This window comes from Venturia canescens, chromosome 1 (assembly GCF_019457755.1).
Source record: "Venturia canescens isolate UGA chromosome 1, ASM1945775v1, whole genome shotgun sequence".
Taxonomy (NCBI): Eukaryota; Metazoa; Arthropoda; class Insecta; order Hymenoptera; family Ichneumonidae; genus Venturia; species Venturia canescens.
In genome coordinates, this window is record NC_057421.1 from 32,979,684 (window position 1) to 32,997,115 (window position 17,432).

At 40.3% G+C, this 17,432-nt stretch overlaps 1 protein-coding gene across 2 annotated transcripts in view; it reads left to right on the forward strand.

Moving 5' to 3' along the window:
* Mrtf (Myocardin-related transcription factor) overlaps window positions 1-17,432 on the forward strand; it is a 138,673-nt gene that overhangs the window by 29,346 nt on the left and 91,895 nt on the right. For both annotated transcript variants that reach the window (XM_043428819.1, XM_043428826.1), the window contains exons 2-4: window positions 13,550-13,650; window positions 13,849-14,090; window positions 16,412-16,674. In XM_043428819.1, coding sequence (XP_043284754.1) covers window positions 13,550-13,650; window positions 13,849-14,090; window positions 16,412-16,674 — 606 coding nt within the window. The remainder of the gene's footprint in view (window positions 1-13,549; window positions 13,651-13,848; window positions 14,091-16,411; window positions 16,675-17,432) is intronic.

The following is a 17,432-nucleotide window of genomic DNA, read 5'->3' on the forward strand; positions in this document are numbered from 1 at the left end:
GAAAAATTATGTCCGGTTTCGCTTTTGATATACTGCCTACTTAGTATTCTCCGCGGTTTGAGTATTCGTTTATTGCAAGGGCTCAGATATGATATATTTCAAATGTATCAAGGTCCCCGTCGATTCAAGGTGTTCCTATCGATTCTACCTGGACGAATTTTTCGCCAGCCTCAACATTCAAACTCGTTGATCATCAAATTCCTTGATGATTCAAGGAACAAATGCAATTCTGTCAACTATTCAATAATCGGCAAAGTTTATAACTAACCCGGTTAAAAAATGGATCAAACTATTAGTTGTAAATTTTGGATAACTCAATGAAATCGGCTGCACGAGTCTGCTGGATTGGTGGACCACGCAGATTTTCCATTCACCAACGTTGTGCTGCAATTTCTATAATTCACAAATTCGTCGGTTTTCGAAAAATAGATGGAACTTGATTTCGGTCCAAATTACAGATATGGATATGATTATCCGTCCGTTGCTAAACCCGCAATGTCGCTAATCATAAAAGAACCGCGTTATTATCGTTTGAGTAATCTGCTTACCCTGCTCTCCTGTGCACGTAGGACAAGAGATGAAAGAAAAAAAGGAACGCTGTCTTGAAACGAAGGTTCACAAGGATTCGATAATACCACCGCACCGTCGCGACTTCTCAAAGATGTGTCACCGCATAATCCGAACTCAAGGAATGGCGAAAATAATCTTTGCTTGCAAAACTGAAGAAATCGGGACGACACAATGGTCTTGGCAAAGCTCCGTTCACAGCCATACAGTTATAATCCACATTTACCTTAGTGACTTACGAGGTAATAACAGGGATTGTAAAGTTTACCGATCAACGATATAGATTTATGCGTAACGTAAGCAAGATTTCCATCATACTGCATCCAAATTAGAAGTCTTGTTAATAAAAATGGTAGCGATGTTGTTTTATATCTCATGCGGTAACGCAACAGAGTGTAAGACCGCTGAAACTCTGATGGTTTATGACAAACATAATCTATACACCGTGACAGCTCAATTAGTGCGTGGTAGTTCAGAGTAGTTTTAGATTGGTCGAAGCTCCATTGTAAAGCGATAGAATCGCGATGCGCATATATTGCTCTCTCGGTGCGGGGGACAAGTATCGATTCTGGACCAACAAATGTTCAAGCGTATCTTTTCTCATCGTCAGAACCCAAAGCTCGAACTTTCCTCCAGCTCGCTTCGATCTCTCTGTATATACTCGGTAATACTGACCGTCAGCTTGCCGTATCTCGATCTTTTCACCGGAGCTCTTTTGCACTCTCGGCACCGCACCAGGCCAGAGGCTCTTTCTAAATACTTTTGTCCCAGTAACGAAATCCTATCCAGAAGAAGACATCATCTGTCCTGGTAGATCGAGATATACGGACGGAAGGACCTCTTGATTGCTCTTTCTCTCTTTCTCTCCCCCATTCACCCTCCACATTTACAGCTTCCCATACTTTTATCTCTCGCTGCTGAAAACGAAAGGAGTTTCGATTTTGATGGATAACGAAAAGCGTTCAAAATAAAACTCACTATTTCTGTACCCATGACTATCGTTAACGAAGGGTGCAAAATCAACGTTCATTTGATCATTCACCGACCTCTGATTTCTTCATCAGAGAGAGAGAGAGAGAGAAGCTCGCTGTTAATTAATGTGACGAGTGTGAACTGCAACTGGATGCTTGATTGAATAAACCTCGTGCATGTGCATAAGCGCATAAGATCGATGCTATTTATAAACTTGTCGCCATGTGCATCAGACATACTGGCTGTTTACTGCATATCTGTTTAATTAGCAAACCCCAATGGTCATAATTACATTTGGTTAAATGTTGATTAATCTAGTGGCTTTCCTGGATGGAAACGCGGCAACTTTCAAATCTTTTTAGTTTCACTCGACAAATGTTTATTCACAATGATGGTGTTATGATCGTAGCTCATTTTTTTGAAACTCGAAAGACATGAACGAAAATTGTATGTTTTCCGAAAGCTTTATTCAATTCCAAGATATTTGTGATCAAAGCAAAATGTTACGGAACGTGGTTTAACTTTGACTCACTCCAGACTGATAGAACTTAAAAACTTCTTAAATTTTGGACAATTCTCAAGCGGCTATATGGCGAAAAATATATTTTTATATAAAAGTTTCAAATGGATCGATTATAATGAAAAATATCCATGAACTTGACCTCTTACTCTTGGTACTCCTAGCCTCCTGGAAACTCGAACCGAACATGACTAGCCGGCTGTTTTCACGTTTTGATGTTACCGACTAGAGAGGAAAGAACGAATAGAGAGTGAGGAATGAAGACAGAAGGAGCACTGTAGATGATTTCGTAGGTACATCAGCCAAAGATCGTGCGCCGCACCTTAACTCTAGTTGCCTCAATCACACTGTACTGGTCCGTAGAATAGAGATTTCATCGTCTGAATACGAGTAAATCTACGAGAACAAATTGTATGACTCACGCTGTGGTTTCAATTTGTTTTGTGTCTCTGCGTCTTTGTCTAATTCCATTTTCCACGTTACAGTACCATTCTTCTGCACTTCATCCTTGCAAATCCTGTGCAGAATTTCTGACGCAAATCGGTGAATTGAAGTTATACCGTTCATGAAGAAGCTGTTAAGTTTTTTTTTTTCAATTGGCTTTTTAAGCAGCTGAAACGTGGCTGGAGTGCCAGTAGATTCGATTCAGAAGGGTCGAGGCAGAATGGTGAAGAGGGAGAGAGAACAAATAAGACCGGCAGGCTCATCAATCGTGTAAATCAAAATACCAGGCATTGTTCCCTTGAAACTGAAACATGGAGTCCTACCCCCGTGTAGAAATTCTTTTAGGGCCTTGACTAAGCCCCGGTTATTTTTCCCTTATTATACTTTGAGGGGCCTAATGAGGAAGCCCGAAGAGAGGACCCTAGTACACTTGGTCAACGAGGGCCCGACCGGGCTAAAAGCTCGGGGCCTTTACAGGAAGCCTTATTAAAGACCCAGCAAAAAATAAACACTAATAAAAATATTTTTTACGATTGGAATTGCACCATTAATGGTAGTTCACTTTAATTCAGTATTTGCTTTGCTGTCGATATTAAATTGTCCGGATAAATTTTCTCGTCTACATCGCCATTGGATCTGACCAACCTATCGAACTTTCGCTAACGCGCTCGCACGCTACCCACTACACCACCATCTAGTTGGAAATTTTCGGTTAAAAAATGTAACATATGTTGCAGATAGGTACTGTATACATTATGCAGCATATTTAATGAATCTATAAATTACAGAGTTCTCACATAAAGACGGAAATAGGGTGGGGATCAAATGTTGGAATGACTAAAATTTCGAACAGCTAAAATCTCGAATTTATAAACTTCGAATGATAATATGGAGACGGATAGATTCGACTAGAGCTTTGAATGCCGAAAATAAATAAAGCAGAAACTGCAAGGTTCGAAGAAAGTTTACATCGAAAATAGAATGTAACAATCGCCCATAGGACGATGACTAAAATATCGATTTTACGAAAATTCGACTATCACTCTTTCGATTCATAAATTACTACGGTCAGCGATACTGTGAAAATTCACAATGTTGAAAATATAATAACGAAAGACCAAATATTACTGAGGTTGAAATACTGAAACACCAAAAAGTCGAACGGTCAAAATAGCGAAACGTTAGAAAGTCGATCGATCAAAATAAAGAAATGCAGCGGAGCTCCAAATACACGCGTCTCACTCACTCACTTACTCAGACCGGTGATCTCCAATTTTAAACATCGCCGTTTTGACTTTCGCCTTTTCGAGCCATCGCTATTCCGCATATCCAAGTTTTATAGGCTCGAAAAATTCACTTTCGATTTTTTGCTACTCTATATTCTGGTCTGTCTGTAAAACAATTACTCTCCATTTTGAATTCGAAAATATGAACTTTTGACATTCGGATGGTCTGTTTAAATTGCATTCGAAATGAAAACTATTGAAATATATATTTTCGGGTAAATATGAATTCAAAGAAGGAATTTTTGATTAAACGCGTAATCTGCTGAATAGTCGATCGGGAATAAGAATTTCGAATAACTTATTTTTCTCCAAACTGATATCACAACTTTTAAAATTTCGAAATATCGACCGTTCTACAATTCAGTTATTCGACATATTGAACCCCACCCGATGAGAGCAGTGTCCCGTCCAAGTCCTTCGGCGGTATCTTGAACTCCATGTATGTTGGACAAATATAAAATATCGTTACAAATTACAAATTTTGAAATATGCGCTACTCAAGTGTTATATGTTTTGAGTTTCACAGCCCCGATAATGCCCGTCGGGATCGTTTGTAATTTTTCATACTGTGTTCTGGGTAAAAAGACCAACTCGCCTTGTTATACCCCGATCAGGGCCTAGCCCGGCTGTGTTGAAGAAATCCCTAGGAGGAAATCCACATTTCAACTCGTCAAAGTCTTTCATCAAAATTGAAATTTCGTGTGTATGTTTCACAAATCAAAGAAACCGTTCCAAGCTATAAATTTTGAAATATGACTATTGAAGTATTATATGTTTTCACTACCAATAGCCTGATAATACCCGTCTGGGCCCTTCATAATTTTCCATATTAAAACCTTTTCTAAATGAACGAACGAACTGGCCTTGTTAGATCCCGACCAGGGCCTAGCTTGCTGGTTGTGTCGTAGAAATCCTTAGTAGGGAATCCACATTCAAACCCGCATAGGCCCCGATTATTTTTAGGGCTGCCCTAATAATTTTCTACACGGGCGATGGAAGTCCCTCAACTGGTATTAGTCCTTCGACTAATCGACAATTTAATCGAATCAGCCGCGCTCCAGACACTCTCGATGGGATGCTGCGATTTTATGACGCTGAAGTTTCTAACGTTGGAGTCCAACGAAATGATCGAAAAAAACTCTCCATTCCGGTAATTCCCCTATTTCGTTCCCTACCAAATTTGCGATTCGTAGTTTTTCAAGCTGCACCAATGGTTCGTGAAATAAAAAATTGGTGAATTACAAACGCTTTTTTCGTTCATTTCGTTGGACTCCAACGTTGGAAACTTGAGCGTCGTCGATTTTTATCACAACCAGACAAATAAGTTTTGCTGACAAATTTAACTGAATTCTCATGAATTTTGTTTCAATATAACAAAACTAACCTCAAAAATAAGATTGCTGAGCCCCAAAAAAAGTTACTTATAAAACTGCCATTTGTGTGTTATGACATTTCGACATTGAATATGTGAATTATGAGAGATGTCCATTTGGAAGTATGAGACGAGTGTGCGAAATTGAGAAGGTGGAGTGGGGAAGGGGAAAAGAAAAATGTAATGCCTCCCGGCACGACTTGCCACGCTCAACCGAGATAAACAGTCTCCCACGCTAGCTTCGATGCTAATGAAGGACCTCGCGGCCTGCGGCGATGTTGGCGATGCCGATCGGGAGGTATTGCACACGGGGGGAAGGAGGGGAAGAAAATCTCTTATTGCGTGTGTGCATAGAGCTCTCTTCTCGCACTCACGAGCACTCCCCATTTGAGGTTTATTTCCCAGCATGGGCGCTCCGATATCCACGAGTCTTCTTCCATATAATCCCGTCTCTTTTTTCCTCTTACCCACTGAGAGAGGCTTCCGCGTGGGTGAGCTAAAGACGCGTGCCACTCGTCCAGACGCGCTTCGAAAGTTCCTCGCCGCCAATAGGAATCTCCGTGAATTCGGCGCCAGCACCGATCGAGTATTACACGACGCGCATATATATACGTTCCACTTTTTGCTTTACAAGCATTTTTGCTTTCAACGAAATGCCCAAACTGTACGGATACGATTTCGGCCTCGGCGTGTTTCCCAATTCAAGCGCGTTTCAATACATTATGCAATTCATTAGGGATGGACCGTAAACTCGCTGCGGCTCCGCGAAGACACGAATGTATGATCGAAATTTTTCCGCGTTTATAGACTCGTCGATGTTCACTGAAAAAAAACTATCTCAGAAATCTTCATTGAAATATTTGTAAAGATATAATTTTTGACGAACGTTTGTGTATCGAAAGCTCATTTGGTAACTACGGTGTTCTCATAATTTCCCACTGTTAACTCATTTGCATTTATATCCGATTGAGCAGAGTTTCTTGAAACATTTTTTTCTCGCTCGAGTTCCGTTTATCTACGAAATCGTTACCATTTTATTGGCAAAATATCTAGAAAAAGGAGAGAATATTGGACGACTTCCGAGAAGATGTTTCAAGGATGAAAAAAAATTCACGATCGTGGTACAATTTTACGGCGAAACGCTTCACATGGCGGAATCACTAATTGGTCTTTTCTTATCGCCCTCGCCTCTCTCTCCCTCTTTCTCTAACGCTGTAGACCGTAAAACATATGTTCCTTTTCTCCACTTTTACTGGAGAAAAGATACAAAACATTAGCAATTTTACTCTAACCAGTCGACTTGTTAGGACTTCCGAGAGATCGGGCGCTCTCAAATGCATCAATATCCATTATCGTTTTCTTTCCGACTCAACAGAAAAGAGACTTTTTTTATCAGACCGAATCATCCTTTCGTTCTGCGATGAAGATGGTGAAGAACGGATCGTAAAATTTTAGGGCACCGGTGAGATGCTGAAATTGCAAGAGAAGCGATGGTAAGGCATAAAAGTGAATCCAGCGTCGTTAGGAAACGATCGCGTTTGTTTTTTGTTCCTATGTGACTCTTCATGCATGGTTTCCTTGGCGCAACATAGCTCGTAACTCACCAGATCGATCCAATGCACCGGTAGAATGATTTTTCGTTGGAAATCAAAGTTCTCATTCTCTCTTTCTCTCCCCCCCCCCCCCCCCTCCCCCCTCCCCCGCCCCGACCCTCGCTCTTTCTTTCGCTTTCTTTGAATGTATATACACAATATTTCTATAGATATACAGAAACACATGATTTCAACTGCGTAAACAAGATGAATATATGCTCGGACCGGCTCCGCCGTGACTTTCACACCTTCATACATGACGTCATACCTCGTTATACTGTATCGATAAACACAGTGACAGAACAAAAAGACTATCTCAATCCTCATTATTCTTTGGCCCTCCCTTCAGCATTTGACATTGAATAGAAGAAATTTCAGCGGGTATTTTCTCTCGATTTATGAACATCATTCTAACTCTGACTTTGACAGGTTGGTCTGACTCAGTCTTGTCCAACTGCGCGGTGGCCATGACCTGTCTTCCAGTTACCTAGAACGTTTTGTGCGATTAACTTCTAAACTATTGAACATTCAGTGTTGTGAACATGACTTATTCCCTGATGGCATAAATGCATCTCGAATGTTCATGTCCACCGCGCCTCGTCAATTATGCGATATTTAGATTCTCATATAACAAAACCGTGTTGCAGTAGAAACCAATGTTAACTCCTTCAGTGTGAGTGACACGAATAGGGACGAAAAAGTACCATTTTTATGTCGATTCGATTTCGTAATTTGGTACATCATGGTTTAAATTTGTAAACATTTTTTTCCCAACACAAAAATTACACGAAAATATCTCATTTTCACCTCACTGCGAGGGGTTAAGGACTACCATATTAAATGGATACGTATCATGTTGATAATAATTGTATCCGAAAGATCTGTCTTGCTCCAGTACCATCATCCCCCCCCCCCCCCCCCCCCCCCTCGGATTCTGGATCTAAATGAAGAAATGAAGCCATCACAATATAGGAATAAGAAGCTCTTGAACAAACCATAGCGAATGAGGGAGAGAACAAAATATGATTCGACTCGACTGATACCTGCGTTGATGCTGCTGTATCAGTTGAGCTTGGTTCGGAAACACCCATACTGTGCGAAGTTGAGATTGAGAGCGCGCGTGACCGTTAGTAAATCTGCTTGATAGATGATGTCATCTCTATAAGTACAAGCGTGTAGGCGACGCGAATAAGTAATAATCACCTGATACGAACCTCCGGCCCGGAGTGTACCTATCTCAAAAACACGAATATATATAGTGATTGACCCCAATATCGTTTTGGTTTTTACCACTTTGACCTCAAAGTTGACCCGATGCTTTGCGGCTGGTCGCACACACCATTCGTGCACGGAGAGACTTTTATACGAATATTTCGAATGAATGTTCATAGAAAAATTTGCTATGTTTTGTAGCAGCGCTGTTCTATGTCGCCATTCTATCACATTTCACCAAAGTGTGCATAGTAATTTTGATGCCGAAAGTGGTTCTCTCAAATTTTACTACGTACGTTAGGCAAAATTTAGGTCGCTGTGACATTCTTACATCGAACGATGCATCGATATCCGAATGTCACTCGTGTCTTTGGTGCGAAATGTTAAAAATTGGTGAATTGAACTAGACAAATTGGTGGAATGTCTAAAATGTTTGTATTGTTGAGTCACGCACCATCCGAAAAGAAGTAAATTTTCTTTTTCGAGAAAGATTTACTCGACAAAGTCCGCTTATGAACGAAGCGGTTGCTCGAAATTTTACCATGTGTCACTGGTTTATACTCGCAACGCCTCATACAAGTGGTGGGCGCATGAACTTTGCCATGTTATTGAGCAAAATTCAGTCCGGTAAAAAGGAAAATACGAAACTAAACAATTTTTCGTGTAGCACGGAGAAACGATTGCTATGTTTTTGCTCAAAATTCGCTCGGTGTTCATTTTTGATATATTACAGCGCGTTATTTACTATCGACTGTGGTAATGGTTCCCCAAACTTTTGCATTATTTGACACACTGTAGCGGATATGGTTCGACGTTACTATAAAAACATAGTAATTTTTGCTACAAAAGTCTCTCCGTGCAGTAACCAATAAGTGGTGCCAAAGACTGCCTTCAAATGAAGTGCACTAAAAAAAAAAAAAAAACAAAAAACAGTTGCTTGGTATTTTGTGATGATGTTCGTTCTAAAAAATATTCGGGTTTCTCTGAACAGCAGGTAAAAACAGAACGCGCGGATTTCGAATGTAGGTGTATATGCTGGGCTGCTCGACTGGCCAAGCAGGTTTTCGCCTGTAACATATAATCTTTCTCGTACGCATACTTTCACCGCGTTACGTGCGCTCATGACCTGATGTATGAACGTGAAAAAATGTGTTACGTTAAAGTTTGCTCCGTTTCATAAAATCGTAGAAAATCCAGCGAATCGAGCATACTTAAGAGTAGACTTAGAACACGTCATCATATGCGCTCGTGGAGCCACCCTCTAGCACCTTTGACCCATCTTGTACTCCCAGAGACACTTATACGAGAGAATGACGAAGCGAGAGAGCAGGCGACCCCTGATACCGCGCTGCCGCGGTCTTCGAAGTTTCAGGTCCGCCCACCGGCTTTAAGAGAACTTGAACTCCGAGAGCCAGCATAACGGCCAGTCCTCTTTCACATAACTCACAGCCGAATTTATTGAGGAAGTCGCTTGACAAGCCGGCGAATAGATGCGCCAAAAATTGAAAAAAGTGCGGTGAAAAATGGCGGAACAAAAGGAGAATATGTCTCTCGGATGTGATCTTCCGTTGAAGGAAATACTTGAACGAAATTCATCGGGGGACGCACTAACTCTGCAAAAGATATACGGAGCTTGAGGTCGGAGATTAAGTAGCCCGAAGAACCCAAACCTTGAGCTTCTTCTCTAGCGTAAATAACGAGCCGCGCTTATAACGTGGTAAATCCTGCTCGCTGTCCATTCTTCATCTTCTTCCAATGCTAACGCTCTGTTACGTTTTCCAGGCGGATACACACTGGTGTGTAAAACTCTCGAAAACTCTTCAACTATAGCATCTCTTGCGCGATATCCACGATTATACATATGCGCGTATATATACATGCCTCTACGCACGAGCTCACATTATGGCGTGCGTCGCGTGTGGGTGTCGTCGTGGGTCCAAGATTCTCCTTAGCAATTGGTCTCACGTAGTGATTCCGACGTGTATTTACTCGGATGCGGTCACCCTTTGCATCTGTACTTTCTTCTTCTCTTGGCTTTTCTTTCGCTCCAAAGATCAGAGGAGTGTTCTTCGACTTTTTCATTTTTAACAAGTTGGCAAATAGAAACAAAAGTTTTGTGACTAACCAGCAGAGATTAATCGTGCTTTAACCCTTTAAACATCGTCTACGGAGCACCATAATAAATTGAAAAATTTTATTATAACTTTCACTCTTTACCCATATACGTTGCACTATTGATTTTCGAGTATCTACAAATTAAATAATGCAGTGGAATGCATTCGTAGGTCTCATTAAACCTCGAGTCTTCGGTGTTAAGGAAGTTGAGGCTATACAGTCACTTTTTTTACCCAAAAGTGATGACCTGTGTCATCGTCACTGTGTCGAAAACACGACACAGTGACGATCCTAGCCTCAAAAAACTGCACGGGAAACAGATTATTATTAATATAATCTCAGCAAATCTCCTAATAAATCTGAAAAAATTGACATTATTCGGCAAGCCTTGCTCATGTTGCCCAAAAAATTTCATATTTTTAGCATCATTTTTAACGGATATATCACTGAATGTGTCTTGACTTCCATAAGATTACATGTTATTTGGCCCAAATTGTTATTGATTTTTCTCAGCAACGACGCTCCTAAACTGTCTGAAAATTTAACTGATTTTTTTTTACACTTCACTTTATAAAATGCAATCGGTTTAAAAGCGGTGACATCATTTTCATTCTAATGCCTCAACTTCCTTAATGTTTTAGATTACGATTCAGGTTCTAATGAATTCTGTAGATTGGAACACAAAACTTGTTTTTCTCGTCTCTGCGCAGTAATGATTTGGAGCCTCTCGATTATGGCTTAATTCCGACGAACTCTTTTGTTCGAATGGCATCTCAGGCGATTTAGTGAAAATGTTGCACTTTTATACATTCAAGAATGTGGTCTGGTAGGGTACTTAAAAAGCGCCGAAATTGTTTGTATTCACTAGTCGATAATCCTCCGTCGTTGGTTTAACTTCTCTGTAATTCAAAATTGACTGGGCGCAAAGATGCGAAAGAGTTAAAGTGAGGAGACCAAGAAGCAATCCTCTGGGGACAACAAGGAAGAGTCCCGAAACGGTTGTTCATTCGACGATTCCTCGAAGACGAAGAATCGAAAAAAAAAAGAGAGAGAATTGCGAAGAAGGACGGAGCCCGATAAAAGAGAGTAAGCAGGGAGGGATGAGAGAGGAGAAGAGGTTCACCGCGCGACCACTCGTACGACTACTTCGTATGCTCAAAGTCGTCGATTACTCGGAGGGCCAGCAGACACAGGGGACAAAAGCACCCTGGACATGCCAACGACATTCCCCAAGTCCAGTGCAGTTTTTCACGCCAGCTCTCTCTTCTCCTCTTTTTTTCTTCTCCCGCTCGTACACACTTTCGTCGCGTTTAATACGACTATGCAAATGTTACGTCCAAGTAAGTATTCTCGGGGAAGTCTAGCAATTTTTACAATCATTGTCAACGAAAGGGTATAGACGTTCATTGGTATGGAAATCATCCTTCGGGTCAACGCATGTCTTATGGTTTCATCAACGCCACACTTTATCATGACAGGGTCGCATGACCCTCATTATCTCCCAACAGATTCGCGGTCTGTTATTATTTTCAGCGATCACTCTCGACGATCGCTCGTGCGTACACGCTCTTCGTAATCAATTGCCAATCTCTGGTTCTCTATCAAAAGATGTGACATGTTTGTCGTGTTAAAGGAATGCTAAACCGTTGACACTGACGGGCTCTCGCGCGCTCGCCGGACGCTCGCGCTCGCGTATATCTTCGAATCAGGAATTTATCGATCTGGTGAGATCTTGCTCTTCGCTGAATGATATACAACTTAAAATAGCCTTTTTTCTTTAACTCTCGTGGACATTCGGCATGAGTCATACGAGATAGGAGCCCTTTACGAAACGTGATTTATAACAATCTGTTAACGGCGGGGCCTCGGGATGGGCTAATCGGAAAATATATATTTGTTTCGAAAGCGTGCGATCGCAAGGGTTGTATACATAATCTAATTTAGCATCATTTTTTACCAGGGTCGGTCGTTATCTCGTGGACGATTTTTGCTCGTCAAATATTTCTTACTTGAAAAATGCATTGCCAGTCGCGACTAGCAGTACATACATCAGAAAGTATCATAAAGATGTTGGGGCATGCGACGGGGCAAGGAAGGTCGAAAGACGCGAATATATCCGCATTAAAAGCATACACGACCTTTCGCACTCGTCGTCTGAATACTCTGACTCGTGTGTCCTGACGGACTCAAACAGGTTAGCTTGACAGTGAAGTTATTCGCTTTCGGATATATATATATATGTGTGTGTGTGTGTGTATGGGGTGGTTATGCGAAGGTTCTTCTTCTTCTGTCGACCTCTCGCGACGTCCGAAACATCCCTCTTCCCCTTTAACTGTTACCTTTTTCATTCGCCCTTCCCGACTCTTCGTCTTTGTTCCCTTTCAATATTCTCTTACCTCGTTCCTCACGTAGCTGACGATCGTCTATCTCGAATCGATTTCTCGATCACGAAGGCAAGGCACGCGTCTCACCTGCTCGTAGAATGTCGTCGTAACGAGGTCTCCTCCCTTCAACTTCTCTCTCTCTCTCTCTCTTTCTTCATCATCCTCGTCGCCATTATCTCTTCCCTTCTCCTTCTTCTTCTTCTTCTTCTTCTTCTTCGTACTCTCTGTCCTTATTACTCGTACGCTCACGTTCTGCCTTGGAATCCAATGCATCCTTCTATCTTTTGTCATGCTTCCTTTTTCTCGACTCTTCCTTCCTCCTTTATTTTTCTACAACGGAAGAGAAAGAAAAGATAAAGATGGCGATACTATTCGTGCCTCGACGTCTCGAGTGCGTGCTACGGAGTAACCAGGAGGAAAAAAATGAGGGAGCACCGAATGTGTTCGTTCGATAACTCGGTACCACCTTTCGTGGGTGCCCATCAAAAACTGTGCATACGACAGAATGTGTCTCTCCCGCTTGCTCTCTGTTTGTCAAGTATCCGTCTATCTTCCTAGTCCTTTTGTTTCATCCGGCTGATCAAGCAAAAAGTAACCAACAAAGCAGTGTATTCAACGTTTAAATTAGGCCGAGAATTCCTCGGAATGCTCCTAAGAAATTCGCGATCTTGCATTCCCCGAAGTTTTGATACGCATCCCCTAAAAGCTATCGGTCGTCCACTTTTGTTCTCGTCTTCGCGAAACTCATAGTCGCACGATCCTGACGTAATTAAACCTCATACGATTGCGAATTACGTGATCATCAAATGCGAATTCACCGGCACGAATGAGACTTTTATGCTTACATTCCGAATTCGATAGAAAAACATTCAACGTTCGCGTAAAAGCGATAATGTATGAAAATAAAATGAGTGCAATTATAGGTGAGCGAGAGGAAGAGAGAAAAAGTAATTGGAAGTCATTTTCAACGTTCAACCATTTGCTTAACCATATTTCGTAATGGGGCGAATAGCTTTTAAAACGAAGGGATTTCTTCTGCCCTTTTAATAAATCGTGAATATTTCTTTTTCTCTGGATGATTGCAGAGTCTGGCCACAGGTTGGACAGCGGTTCCCCCTTCTGGAGGATTCAACTTGACCAAGACCTCCTGGATACAATAAGCGCTATTTATCCCGAGTGGTTCAAAGTGAGTCTTTTTATTTTCGCTTTAATTTCACTTTTCTACGATTTTTTCTGTGTTACCAAAGTCACGCGAGAAGCTCAGAATTAATGCATTTTCGAAGAAGCAATTTTGAAGTGAGGAGTGTTGGCCGAATAAAAATATCGTCGACACGGACAGATATCAACGCCTGATTAAATGATTTGTTTGTTCCTTATCGAGCAGGACTACACGAATAACAGAACTTCAACATCGTCGTCGAGTTCCTCGACATCGAGAACGACGCATTCGTCCAAAAATAACGACGATTTGATTGCATCGCCTCCCGATTCCAGTGTAGAGGATGAGCATCTAGCCCATCCCAAAGGCTTCAGCGTCAAGTCCGAAACAAAATCTCAGTTGAATGCGAAGAGGCTCTTCCACGCATCCAGAGACAGAAGAGAGAAAAGAGAGCCGAAAGAAAACAGGTGAAGGCAATAATTGCTTGAAAAAAAAAAAAAAAAAAAATGAATGAATAACATTTGAAACCACACATAAATCGTGGACTTTCATTTTGCACGGATGTACTTTGGGCTTCATGAAAATAAAAATTATTCATAATATTCCATTTGCTCGTGAATAATCGTAAAAAATAATTGGAAAATATCAAGCCAAGATTGTTGGCCTTGGTGGGGCCATCGTTCAGTGCCATTGAGATAGTGAGGTACAATCTCAAGTGCAAGGGAGAGAATATCAGTATTATATCGAGTCAGCGAAGGTGCAATATATTTGGAAAAAAACGTACTAATGCACTAAAGCATCGACTGAATACAGACCGTTGGAGCAGTTTCGATATTTCCGTTGGAATTTAGTGTTATTCCGGTATATTATACCTAATAATACCGACGAGAAATAATATGTAACGAGTCGTACGCCGGTACACTTTTGCCCATTAGTCGGCTTGCTACTTTAATGAATTTTACATTGTTATGCCGACAAAATTGCGGTTACGTCTGCATGCTCTCTTCATAATAATTTCTATCCAGCCCAGCAACCTTCGTTACAACCCCACCCTTGATATTATCGGTCCGATTCGTGGATCATAGTCGATAAGCAACGCGTTAACTCACGGTCATTTAAATGAAAGTTATTATCCTGATGAATCCGATCGACCTGTGATTTTGTTTTTGAGTTATATAGAAAATGTCAGAGTTGACATACACGGAGAAAACGGACTCGTTTTGTATAGTGAGGAATATATTGTTTTTCAAGAATTTTCAAAATATTTAGCCACCGATTACAAACACGGCATAGTATTTTTTGAATTCTCCAATTTGTCGTCCCTTCAATTGTAAACAGCTTTATGAGGATAGCAAATAATGATGGACGTCAGAATTATATTTTGTTTTCGAGTGTTATTCATCGTGTCAGACTAGCATTTACTGATGAGTGGAAATGCATTGTAAATCACAAATTTTGGGTGGGGTTCAATATGTCGAATAACTGAATTGTAGAACGGTCGATATTTCGAAATTTTAAAAGTTGTGATATCAGTTTGGAGAAAAATAAGTTATTCGAAATTCTTATTCCCGATCGACTATTCAGCAGATTACGCGTTTAATCAAAAATTCCTTCTTTGAATTCATATTTACCCGAAAATATATATTTCAATAGTTTTCATTTCGAATGCAATTTAAACAGACCATCCGAATGTCAAAAGTTCATATTTTCGAATTCAAAATGGAGAGTAATTGTTTTACAGACAGACCAGAATATAGAGTAGCAAAAAATCGAAAGTGAATTTTTCGAGCCTATAAAACTTGGATATGCGGAATAGCGATGGCTCGAAAAGGCGAAAGTCAAAACGGCGATGTTTAAAATTGGAGATCACCGGTCTGAGTAAGTGAGTGAGTGAGACGCGTGTATTTGGAGCTCCGCTGCATTTCTTTATTTTGATCGATCGACTTTCTAACGTTTCGCTATTTTGACCGTTCGACTTTTTGGTGTTTCAGTATTTCAACCTCAGTAATATTTGGTCTTTCGTTATTATATTTTCAACATTGTGAATTTTCACAGTATCGCTGACCGTAGTAATTTATGAATCGAAAGAGTGATAGTCGAATTTTCGTAAAATCGATATTTTAGTCATCGTCCTATGGGCGATTGTTACATTCTATTTTCGATGTAAACTTTCTTCGAACCTTGCAGTTTCTGCTTTATTTATTTTCGGCATTCAAAGCTCTAGTCGAATCTATCCGTCTCCATATTATCATTCGAAGTTTATAAATTCGAGATTTTAGCTGTTCGAAATTTTAGTCATTCCAACATTTGATCCCCACCCCAAATTTTGACTATCGGCATAGTAAATTCTATGATAAATACACCGAATGTGTGTGACATTTTACCATGCATATAGTGTTTTTTTTTTTTTTTTTTTTTTTCAGGGTTGCCCGAGCATATTTCATAATATAAACATTTCAAGTGACTGAAAACATTTTTTACTATGCTTATAGAGAAAAACTCTTGAGTCTTTTGAACAAAAGGTCTGGGTATTGGTCTTTTTACTATGGTATCCTCGAGATACCATATTTCTAGTACTTTCCTTTAGAATTTTCGGCCTCGTTTTCTCCGTCTATAAAAAAACAAGTGAAAATAGAAATGCAAAATTCTGAAGCAACTAATGCACTTATTTGAAAATTCAAAAATTCCCATCGTATTTTATTATGTACTTATATTCATTGACATTGAAAAAAAAAAAAAAAAAAAAAAAAAAAAACACTTGATAGCAGTTTTTTTTTTCGTTATTCAGTGATCTATCAGTTTTGGATAACGAAGTAGTGGGGAAAATCACAACGACAAAACATCACCAGCGTCGTGACAGAGATTCTGAAGAGGAAAATTCGGTGCTTAGAAGTAAATCGCCGAATGGTGTAGTTGCCTCACTTGCAACGGACACCAAAGAGGATCACGAATCTTCGGTTTCGATAGAAATGGCTGAGGGCAATCGTTCACCGCCGAAAGCGGAAGTCGACGATTCTCCGTTACAGCACGCCATGGATCGGAATAAAGAATGTGAGTAGACTATTCTTCATTGGCTTTTTTGCATCAACAGCTTATTGACAATGTTCATCAATGAGGAGATCAAAATTTATCGAATTTGCGACAGACCTTGGCAGTTACAGTACTCAAAACTGCTGCCAGTTAAAAAAAACACACAATTAACAACAATTTCTTCATCAAGAATTTCATGTCTCACATTTAGGGCTTTGAATCTCGGGCCACTGTCATGGCTGCGTATCGCATAAAGCATGCAGCCATCTCAAATCTAGGATAACTTTTAAAAGAAAGAACGAACTATCGTTTTCATAAATTTTTTAAATTCATGAAAAATCAGCATGAACCGTCCAAGTACCACTTAACGTCTACTTGCTTGCTGGAGAAACGATGCTGAAGTTTGCAACGTTGGAGTCCAACGAAATGATGTAAAAAAAAAGCCTCCAATAATTCCAGTAATTCTCCAATTTCGTTTCCTGTCGAATTTGCAATTCGTAGTTTTTCAAGCTGCACCGATACTTCGTGAAATAAAAAATGAGTGAATTAAAAATGTTTTTTTCCTCCATTTCGTTGGACTCCAACCTCGCAAACTTCAGCGTCGTTTGGAGAAACGGTCGCATGACCTTCAATAATCACATCGATAAGAATCACATGAACAGCAGCAACGATATTGACAGTAGTGACATTCATTCTTCATTTCTGATGTCGCTAATTCTATTCCATACATTAAAGAGATATTTGAAGAAATATACAACGGCAGTTGAGCTTAGCATTTC